This window comes from Sinocyclocheilus rhinocerous, unplaced genomic scaffold, assembly GCF_001515625.1.
Source record: "Sinocyclocheilus rhinocerous isolate Xijiao unplaced genomic scaffold, SAMN03320098_v1.1 scaffold909, whole genome shotgun sequence".
Lineage (NCBI taxonomy): Eukaryota > Metazoa > Chordata > Actinopteri > Cypriniformes > Cyprinidae > Sinocyclocheilus > Sinocyclocheilus rhinocerous.
The window spans coordinates 132,958-144,717 of record NW_015666359.1 but is presented as its reverse complement, the minus strand read 5'-3'; the positions used below and the strand labels follow the sequence as shown (position 1 = coordinate 144,717).

The following is an 11,760-nucleotide window of genomic DNA, read 5'->3' as shown; positions in this document are numbered from 1 at the left end:
GTAATGTGGCAGATGCAGACGTCGCGTTCGACAGACACAGATGTCACGTTCGACAGACGCAGACGTCACTTTCATTGAGACATTGAGTGCATGTTACAATGTCATATTAAAGATCCCATCGGAACGCCATAGCGCTGGTGTGCTGCGGCTGCAGGGCGCTGTTCGTGGTGAGCGCCGGTGTTGTGCCCATTTTCGACTCCCTGCCAAATTATTCCCCCCCTCGTTGAAATTGCTACCTGATTGCCTAATCCCAACCCCACCCCTAATCCTAACCCCTCCCCCACACCTAACTCTAAACCTACCAATACTAGGTGGGTAATAATCTGGCGGGGGTCAGAATTCTGCACTCCACCGGCGGCTGTAAGGTCGAGGCGTACATCTGCCGCTTCAGTTGCATGGGCTCCGTGCTCCTCGTCCACCACAGCGCCGTGGGTCAGTCGCAGCTCCGAAACATCAAGCTTTGGAGTATAAAATGGTGGTCTGTCTGTATTGACATCAAGAAACAGAACAAACTGAGACAGACTCAATCCAGAAGAACTGTGGAGACGTCCCCAAGATGCTTCAAGAAACCTTCCTGCAAAGCTACAGTGCTGTTAAGCTTTAGGCACTTGTGTAAAAATTATAATAATGTCATAAATAGATTTCCTTTATCAATTAAAGGGGTCATATGATGCGATTTAAATGTTTCCTTTCTCTTTGGAGTGTTACAAGCTCTTAATATGCATAAAGAAGATCTGTAAAGTTGCAAACACTAAAGTCTCAAAACCAAAGAGATATTCTTTATAAAAGTTAAGAGTTAACCACGCCTACCTAAAACGGCTCGTTCTAACACGCCCCCACATACCTACGTCACGATCTGGGAAGATTTGCATAACGCCGCCCAAATGTTCACGCAAAGAAAGAAGGCGTAACTTTAATTCTCGCTGTAATATTGTTGACGCTGCAGCCATGTCCTGAAGACGCTGTGTGCTTCGTTGTGAAAGCGAAACTACTTTGTTTGGTCTTCCAAAAGAGGACGATATCCGCTTCGTCATGCCCAGAGCTGATCTGTGCTGGTCGCTGAGGGAATACATCAACTTTCAACGTGGACGAAGCGGAGTTCAGCCCGGGCGCGCCGTTCTCGACCCCGCCGCCTCAGCTCACTCTATCCCGGCCTCAGTGCACGCTAAGCCAGGGCTTCCCCTCACGCTAGGCCGCTGTGTTTTTCGTTGCCACTGATGATTCAAACGCGAGTTTTGGGCAGTAGAGTAGCACTTGTTGTTTGTCATTTCTCCGATCACAAATGCAGACAGAGTTTTATGTTTACGCGGCGCAATGCAACGCAACGCGTAAAAAGACAGTATAAGTCATTATAATCAGTAATTATGTCCCCACTGGATGCAACAAATGCCTAGTTTGTAATGGGTTTTAATGTTTATGCCTCGTCGCTCCGGCTGGACACGGCATCAACAGTATGTGAGGGGCGTAACATTTCCGTCTCACGCTTGAGGTATTCGGCCAATCACAACGCACTGAATAGCTAGCCAATCACAGCACACCTCGCTTTTTCAGACCGATGAGTTTTGTAAAAATCGACGCGTTTCAAAAAGGCGGGGCATAGAGAAGAAACAATAATGTACAGTATGTGGAAAATAATGTGTTTTTTGAACTTTAAACCGCATAAACACATTTCATTACACCAAATACACAAAATAATGTTCTTTTTAGCAGCATCATATGACCCCTTTAACTTCTATTAACTAAATGAAATCAACATTTGGTGTGATTGAGCATGCTTTGCTTTTAAAGCAGCATATATATACTGTTTATATACAGTGTAATATAATATACACTGACACTACGAGTCAGTATTTTTTTGCAGTGGTGGAAATGGGCTTCCATACACTTTTTTTGTTTTTTGTTTTTTTTTTACCAGAAAAGGTTTTAGATTTTTATTATAATGTTAATTTAAAAAAAAAAAACTTTATTTAGTGTTTATGTAACTAGCCTTAGATGCTGACTTGGCAATACAATAAATAACTACTATTCTCTCTCAGGAGCTGTGTAAGGATGGCGTGGAGGCTGACAGCAGTCTGGTGGATTTCTGGGAGGCTCTGTTAGTAGTATCCACTCATGAATCCATCATCCAGGAGCTGCTGTTTCGTCTCACGTCCGTCTATATCGACCGTATCATGCGCAGAGATTGCTCCGGCGTCAAAGCCCTCAAAACTGCTGAGCGAGATAATGCACCCTAACACAGCAGGTGTTGAGAGTGCTTGTTTCTAGGTGATTACTGGAGTGTTGTGGGTGTTTGCTAGGGCAGGGGTTTCTAACTGGGGTCCAGTGACCACCAGGGGGCAGCAACTGATTGCTGGGGGGTCTGTTGAAAAGTTTAGAGAAAAATCATGAAACAAATGTAAAAATTAATAGATAATAAAAAGGGACTAAAATAAAGCATTTGATCAAAATAATACATAAATAATAAGTGATTTAAATTATATATCTTACAACACTACGTAATGTAGAAAAACAGTACTAGTGAGTAGAAAAAAATGTAATAGTGTAATTAAATATGATTCAATTAAATAATACACATAATTAAATATTTTTCAACTAATGTTTTGCACATTTATAATATTATTTTTTGACAGTATACATTTTGACTTTATACATGACAATATATACCCTCAGATATTTCTAAATAATATTTGTACTTAGGGGTCCATGGCATCTAAACCATTGAAAACCTCACAGGACACTAGGACATTCTGGGGGGTTTAAGGGGGTTGCTAGATTTTAGTTAAGTCTAGTCAAGTCAAACTTTACAGTGAGAAATATGACAGAATCTATATAAAAAGTGAAAGTGACATGACGTGTAGCCAAGTATGGTGACCCATACTCAGAATTTGTGCTCTGTATTTACCCAAGTTCTTCCACACTGACTGAGTCAATCATTACTTTTTGAACCTTGCCTTATACACAGAGGCATTGTCATGTTAAAAAAGGGTCCTGTCCAAACTGTTGCTGTAAAATTGGATATTCCCTAGAATATCATTATATGCTTAAACATTCAGATTTGCACTCATGGAAATTACTAAAGTAGTCAACCCTGTTCATTAGAAGGGGGTGTCCCAATACTTTTGGCAGTATATAGTGTGTATCTACAAGCAATATTTATTTTTGCCTTGGCAGACACATCTAAATAAGAAAATGCAGACTATCTTTATGCCTAATTTAGCTTTGGTGCTCTGTGCCACCAAACACGAGACATCCATCGACAGACTCCTAGACCGATGTCTGCAGGCCATCATCAGCTACACCAACCATGAGCTATAGAACGACAAACTGGTAATACACTTAACCGCTCCAGTGATAAGGCATAAGGCTTCTAGCTACACATGCTCAATTTGTGCACTGCATTCTCAATGTCCTAACATAAATGCAAATCTTTGGAAGGGTTTGGAATCAGAGGTGACGTGACACAATAAATGGTGTCTCTGTTAATCGTTTCTCTTCGCCGGCCGCTCTCTCTCCAGTCTCTGTGGTGGCAGAAGCTTTTCCCTGAGGTCTGGGACAGGACAAGAGCAACAGGAAATGACAACACCATCCTCCTCTCAGCGCTCAAAGGTAGCAGTCGTTTTATGCTTCTGTATGTCAGAACACAACTGGATGAATTTGGCTGCTCGTGGAAACGTTGTCTTTTTTCTTTCACAGAAACTCTGGTTGTTTCAAGGAGTTCCTGGACTCGCTGCCGGATGATGGAACGGCTCGTTTCTTCCTGCCACATCTACTCGAACGCAGCCAATGAAATCTCATGATATTTAGCATTTATTTTAGACAATCAGTGAATCAACACTACTGCTGCTTAGAATAGTGATAGTCAAAAAAATAGTTGAATAGTGAGCATGAACTGATCAGAAGTACGTGTTACAATCATTAATATAGTCTGGAATGTTATAAGTTTACTTAAAAAAACAAAAAACAAAAAAGTACTCTCCTTATTATCAGAACAAATATAAACTACAAAATATATTCTGACAAATACAGCCTACAAAATACATTCTGATATATATATATATATATATATATAAATGATTTTGATCTATTTTTCGATTGTTAGGCTTGTACTGTTTTTGTTTGAATGTTTGTCAAATATTTGTGTGCACATTACCCATAATGCAGCTGTCATCTCATTTCATCTGATTTCTCAGAATGAACATTATAAAGTGTCCTTTTTAGTTTTTTTATTAAATTATATTCAAATACAGAATCTTATGTGTAGCTCGTTTTGTAAACATTATCGTATACTGTGTATATTTGTTATATTTTAAAGCTACAGTAACAAAATTCATGTCTTTCTTTTACTATTTTCTTACTGAGTCAACCCTATTTAATGTCTTCTTTCCTGATCTTATTGTGCAAAAAAGAAAAAAAAGACTTCTTTAATTTGATTAGATGGTGAAGGTTATGAAGTAAAATAATTTTGAATGCCATGTTGATTTCAGTAGTATTTTTAAGCAAGACAGGACTGTTTTTCTGCTCTTTCGCAAACACCAAGTAATTCAAATAACTACAAGTGTTTATTTAGAAAAATCATGGGCAAGAATTAACACAAACTTCCTTTTACAGGCATATGGAATTTCAACCACTACCAAACAAACCCAGGAAGCCCCTCCTTTTTCCTAAAAAAATAAAGAAAATTACATTATTTAGTTTGTGTAGTTGGTAAAGTATGCCCATTTAATAAATCACGAAACAAACATTTGTGTAACTGGGCTTGCATGTGACAACATGCCCCGCTCTCACTTTATGTATTAAAGAGCTGGAGTGTAAGCTTTGCATAACAGGGTAGTAAAACATGTTATTCTTTCTTGTACATCCAATTACTAAATCTCATAAACGTGGCAACTCACCATCTTTCTCGACTACGGTGTATGTGGTCTCCATTCCGGCCTGGATGTGGTCGGTGACGTGACAATGTAGGAGCCAGGTGCCAGAATACAGCGGACGCATGGTGACTGTCTGGAACGTCCCGGGGAACAGATCAAACACGTCTGCTCGATGTGTGCCGCTGACCTGCGGGAAAAGCCCATGGTCATCACACTGATGCTCTAGAAGATTTTTTTACATGTGTGAAAATGTGAGTGGGATGGATGGATGACCTTGTAGTCAAAGCTATGGCCGTGGAAGTGTGCAGTGTGTATGTCCACCTCGTTTCCCATTCCCATCAGATACCAGTACACTTTATCTCCAACCTTCATGTTCAGGCCTTTAAGATTGCCGTAGACTAAACCATTGATTCCTGTGATGAATAACGGAATAACCACTAGTTTATCATCAACACATCAGGCCTATCTTAACATTTTGGCCATTTTACACTAGAGCTTTTGGTGAATAATAATAACAGGAATGTTGCTTATATTTTAATGCTGAGGCAATGATATTTTAATTAAGAAAGGACATTTTACAGGGTGTGTTTAACAGTACTAAAAGTGCTAGAACCACTCTATGAGAAGTTCTCAATTATTTGAGAATTAAAATGCAGTCTTACTAACTGTCTGACATGTCCTTGTCCTCAAAAACCATGACCAAAACTATGCAGCCCAGAGACATTGAACTCACCATGCATCTTGTTGCTTTCGATAAACTCTTCATCCTCCTTAAGTGCATTGGGAGGGTTTTTAACATGAGCTTTTATGTTGTCATCCAGATACCAAGATTCATTCTCATCAAAGACCACGAAGAGCAGAGCGAACTCCTCTATCTCTTTCTTCAGCCCCAGTGTACGTGCCAGGCTCTTCTTGCAGATGACCAGCGGACCGATCAAGCCACTGTACATGTCCTGAATGAGAAGACAATCAGATAGACTCTGGCTGCTTTCCAAAACTTCTACAGATATGTGTGTTGCCTTCTAAGACACCTTCTTTGGACCAAATTCTAAGTCAGCGTCACATTTGCACTGAATGCATTTCAATGAAAATAAATTATCCAAAATGGTGGACGAGTCAAGAGAAATGTTGATGAACTACATTTCATATACTACCGAAAAAAGTAAAACAAATGCATTCAGTTCATTTAAACTGGCCCGTTTTATATTTTGTGTACTCTCAGCTATCATGCTTTTAGCTTAGCAATATGCTAACGTCAAACTCTGTTGAAAACAACTGTGACTGAAGTCTCCTTTGCACTTCGAAGGCAGAGTTTTAATTTCAGGATACTACACACAACCCCATCAAATAAAAAAAAGTTTTTTGGCACATTGATTACCATTTGTATAACCACAGATTTACTACAAATACCATGGTTAATCTATGGTTAGTGTAGCAAACCCATGATTAATTTGTGGTTACCATGGTTTAACTGTAGTAACCATGTTATTTTGGTTTTAGTTGTAGTAAAGCCATGGTTTGTTTGTTTTCTCTAAATTTTTGTTGAATAAAAATGACACAGTATTAACTTTCAGACAAACAATGACCAACAACAACAAATCTTATAAAAAAGCCTCTTGCTAATTAGTCTGCAGAACCAAACTCTAATTCAAGTAAATGCACTTTCAATTTTAATATAGAACCTAAGGGTAACATATATAATGAAAACAAGACTGGGCCGAGAATGGATCCTTGTGGAACTCCACTAGACAATGGGGCCGTTTTAGAGTAATGTTGACCAAAATGGACTGAAAACGTCCTATTAAAAAGAAAGAATTTGAACCACTCAAGTGCCATACCCTACATATAAGATGAAAATGTACAAATGAGATAATATGAATTTATATAAATTTGCCAAAAGGTAAAATAGCTATGAATTGCCATAAGACGGAAAGCAAGATCATTAGGTTTTAGGAAACATCACACTTGTTTTGAGCAAGGTCCCATGATCTAGTTTCACTTGGTGAGAAAGGTACCTTGATAACATCTACGGTGGAGTAATACACTCCAACACTGCATTCCTCCTGCTCTTCTGTCGGCCCAGAATTCTTTGGGAGGTACCAGGTATAGGTCTGAGTTTCACCTTGAGTAAACAATACATGCATTTAGACTTAATAAACAATATGAACTGTCTAATATTCAACTGTCAGATCTTACCTGGACGTGTCAGGGCCACCTGAGGACTGTCAGTTTTAACGCCATGGGCGTGTATGGAGTACGGCCTCTTAGCCATGTTCTTAAACACAATCTTCACTTTTTCTCCCACTTTACCGTGGATCATGGGTCCTGAGATGAGCATATTTTGAAGGTTAACAAACATATACACCAAATTATAGTCAACCATCAATGTACAGCATATTTTATAAATATGTACCCATAATTCCCAAGTGTTCCATATCAGCAGATCTTTCCTTGGGTTTGGTAAAGGTGTCATCAGTGTACTCTCTGTACAGCACCTTCTTATATTTTGAACCAATGAATTTGCCTTCTTTTTTGAGGAATTCATTGCCTGGACTGAATTTATCAAAATAAATACGATTTAGAACTTGCGTGTAATACAAACACAAACACACACACACACACACACACACCAATTCTCTTTTCATAGATATTACCTGAATAGTCTGTGTATATTGAATTTAGACCAAAACTACACTACACAACAAACTAAGCTACACTTAAAACTTAGTTGGACACATTATGTCACAACTCACTCAAGAACCATTGAAACCAGGGTTTGGTGTCACCGATGCATTTATTCGCTGATAATCTTGCCTTTCACCATAAATCTCAAATCTCATCCACATCTGTAAGTTGATGCTTGGCATATAAACCACGTTTGGCATCAATAATGCAAACTACCACTGGTGATCTTCGTGTATTTTTACAAATGGGATTCATGAGTTCTGGTGAAGGACTTGGAATACCTGTCTTTCAGACTATGGTACATCTGTTCCTCCCATGTGCGGGTGGGTGAATAGTCCCAGTCCATCTCAACTGCAGCGATGTAATACTTCTTCTGGTGTAGCATCGTCTCAGACTGACGGTTCCAGAAGCGGCACTTCTCCACGGTGTTATGTCTCTCAGATAGCTTATTTGTACCTGTCATCAGCAAGTTTCTTCCCTGAGTACTGGTTTATCCCCGTTGGCCCATAATCCCAAATGATTTCCTCAGCGGCAATGTAATACTGTCTCACTTCTCCAAACGGTCTGGGTTTATGCACATTTGGGAAACACTTCTTAATCTCAAAAATGGCTTGCATGCCAGCTAAAAGTGGGGAAGAATGTCATTAAATGCAACACAGCAATTATAACAATGCAGAATTTTTGCATTTATATTCTCAGATCTGGCCTTTCTGTACCTTCCAGATGATCATTGACCTGGCAGCTGAGGAGCCACTGGCCGGGATTATCTGCCACCATCTCTACATTAACAAAAGTAGCCGGGAACAGACTGACGGTGTCAACATGGTGCCGTTTGTCTGTCAGGATCTGTCCGTGGAAGAAGGCTGAGTGGAGGTCCACCTCGTTCCCCATCCCAAACAAGTGCCAGTGGATCTTATTGCCCATGCACATACTGAGGTCCGGCAGGTTGCCGTAGACATATCCGTTGATAGCTACAATAAAGTTCAGAAAGGAAGTTGAGATTTCAGACTATTTTTAATAAATAGTAGTACGTAGGATATACTCTACAGTATACTAGTATTCTAGCTAATTCATAAAATGTGCCTAGAACAGGGTTTGATCTGATGGCCTGTTCATCATTGAGACATTATTCTAGGACAGTATTACTAAACTCACAGTGCATTTTATTGCTTTCCTGGAAGCCTTCATCGTCCTTGTTGACTTTGGCAGGAGCTGAGCAGTAGGTCTTGATATTTTCATCCAGGTACCAGCTGAGGTTCTCGTCAGACACCGTGAACATGAGGGCGTAAAGATAGTCAGCTGTCTTGTCCCCATGCACATCTAGAGAGCCTGAGAATTGCACAAACAACACAGAATCATTCATTGTTAGTGGACTATATCAGAGCTTGAAGTGTGTTAATTACAGTATACAATGACTTTCATGGCGGTCAACTTTTTTATATGAATTTGTATCAATAATTTTAAAGTACATAATCATTTGAGTCATCATTTGCATTCCAAATTGTCACTTCTGTAGCAGCTAGCCAGATGTTTAGCATAGACTTATCTTAAGTTTTTTGTTAAATGGGCTAGGTTCCTGAAACCCTGATTGAAAAGTCTGTTCAAATGCTCATTGTTCAAATGCTCATTGCGTAACTTATTGTACTCTTTACAACTTTTTTCAAGTCTTAACAGAAAGTTTCGGATCTATTAGTGACAAATATTGACACATATCAGATCTATATTGACAAAAAATCAGTCAACTTTTGACTCCTCCCTCAGTTTTTTCCCTCAGTGGCCAGGCACTTTATGGATTTAAAAGCATAAACGAAAAGCTTGTCTGCAAAATACTAATCTATTTCTAAATCTATTTCTATTTTAAACCCATACATTATTGCATTAATTAATGAATTCTTCTTTTTCGCATTAATTATTCTTATTTGTGTTTATTTAAGGTGTAAACCTGTCTAAATAATCATATTTGAAGTGGAACTACATTTTTAAGTGGATGAATTTCCAGTTATTTGTCACTGCTGTAAATTCTTTGTGTATCATATGAAAATCACTGTGTTTACTGACATGAGATGGAAAATAACTCGTCACATATAAAATATAGGCCTATATCCATATTAAAGTTGCTTGTATTTGAACCCACAACATTACTGAGAGATCCTGGCATTTGAACCTTGAAGTGAAGAGAAAGGTTTGTACCTTTTTTACATATAACGAGAGGTCCAATGAGACCTGAGGCGATGTCTTTGGGGGCGTTAACATGCGAGTGGTATATTCTGGTCAGGCAGTTAGTGTCATCTTTTCCAGGAGTATGGGAAGCTGATAGGGTCCAAATATAGGTGAACGACTTTTCAGGGGCCACTGAATCATCAGCTTTCTCCACCTTTTCTGACGAGTCGGGATATAGTGCTCCTGGAGAGAAATCCCATGATAAACAATTTGTGAGCAAGAGTATGTTATCAAAGGAATCCAAACACTTATTTGACATCACCTTCATTAGACTTGTTGTAACTGAGGCCGTGTGCATGGATGGAGTACGCTCGTTTGGCCATGTTCTTCAGGTGCACAATAACTACGTCATCTTCTTCTGCACTAATGAGGGGTCCGAGGTAGCCCAGCCACTTGGGTTTTTCTATCTCCTGCCTGTAGGTGGCGTCAGTATATTGCAGGTACACTGCTTTCTTATACACTCGCCCGATCCGTTGCTCTCCCCTCTCCAGAAACACCCGTGCTTCTCTGTCAAACACCAAAACATAATTTTCCATTTAGTTTTTACATGCACTGAAGTAATAACTTTATTACTTAGGGTTAAGGGTTTGTTGAAGATCCAGACTCTAAAGCTGCATTCGCACTGACAACTAAAATATCTGCAGAAACAAAGCAACTGGAGCTCATTCATCTTCATTGTTGAAATCATTCATTTTCAATGTATGGCAAATTAAAAAAAAATGTAATAATAGGCAGGAGCAATATACAAGTGAAATTGTCATTAAAGTTCCAAAGAAGTACAATAATCAGTTCTAAATAGCAACTAGAGTGCATTTAAAATGAATAAATGTTTACTAAAATGTTATAAGCTAATTTCTCGCAACTCATAACTCAGTTTTGTACAGTGTTTGTACTCACTCATCTTCTTTTATGGTTTTGTTCTGAATCAGATTTATACCACTAGGAGCATAATCCCACTGAATCTCTTTAATGGCCAAAAAATATTCCCTTGTGATAGAAGACACGATTCCAGCACAACACAAAACCCCGAGCAGCATCCACTGCAGCCCCTTCATTTTGGATCCCTGGGATTTGACTATCAAAATGGAGCAGATGCTTCACCTCTTTAAATGATGAAGGGTGACAGCAGTCAGCCAATCACAACAGACCTGGAGAGGGCAAGTTGACTTAGACAGACACACAGCTGGGCGGTCTGGAAAATACATGAATTTACTGGCAGTATGTGACCCGATGAACTCTAGGAAACTCCTGTCTGTCAGAAAACCCTGTGTCAGTTTTGTTGGCAATCATCAACCATCTGTCTGATAAAGCTTGTGCCTGAGTCAGTGTAATATCGCCCATTGGGATGCTTTGAATTCATTTTGAGACATTATGTTGTCTTGGTTGGACAATTTATAGATACAATACCAGCCAAGCAAACAAAATATTATATGAACTGGATAAGATTTGTAAAGAAAAGTAGTCACCCCATTTCTTGAGTGTGTTTGTGTATGATTGACGTGGAAAACACTGCTGACCAGAAAACCCCAACTTGTATGCATTACGTAAAAATCAATAGGGTTTGGGGTATTTGTCTCATGTTGAGTTGAGAAATGTTTGTCTATTGGGACTTGACTACTCAGCAGTTGAAATGCTTTAAAGGTGACATAGTATGCCCCTTTTTGCAATATGTAATATAAGTCTCTGGTGTCCCCAGAATGTGTCTGTGAAGTTTCAGCTCAAAATACTCCACAGATCATTTATTATATCATTTTGAAAATGCCTATTTTGAGTGGAAGCAGAAACACGCTGTTTTTTGGGCCTGTGTCTTTAAATGCAAATGAGCTGCTGCTCCCTGCCTCCTTTTCCAGAATAGAGCTGGGCCTTTACAGCTGGTATCTGCTAAAAACATCTGTTTTGGTTCTGATTATCATGTTTATCGCGCTGAAATCATGAGTTTTAAACCATATGAGTTTAAACTTCTGATATACGGTTTTCTGAGTGCACA

At 39.1% G+C, this 11,760-nt stretch overlaps 1 protein-coding gene across 1 annotated transcript; it reads right to left on the bottom strand.

The window, feature by feature from the left end:
• Window positions 1-4,510: 4,510 nt before the first annotated feature.
• On the bottom strand, window positions 4,511-10,862 carry LOC107732248 (ceruloplasmin-like). The gene is made up of 13 exons (XM_016543528.1): window positions 10,671-10,862; window positions 10,036-10,280; window positions 9,744-9,956; window positions 8,709-8,882; window positions 8,255-8,524; window positions 7,835-7,985; window positions 7,282-7,421; window positions 7,065-7,193; window positions 6,884-6,990; window positions 5,602-5,821; window positions 5,142-5,281; window positions 4,893-5,055; window positions 4,511-4,661 (listed from the first exon to the last, which is right to left on the bottom strand). The coding sequence occupies exons 1-13, from the start codon at window positions 10,826-10,828 to the stop codon at window positions 4,621-4,623; spliced, it is 2,151 nt and encodes a 716-aa protein (XP_016399014.1). The 5' UTR covers window positions 10,829-10,862; the 3' UTR covers window positions 4,511-4,620.
• Window positions 10,863-11,760: the final 898 nt, after the last annotated feature.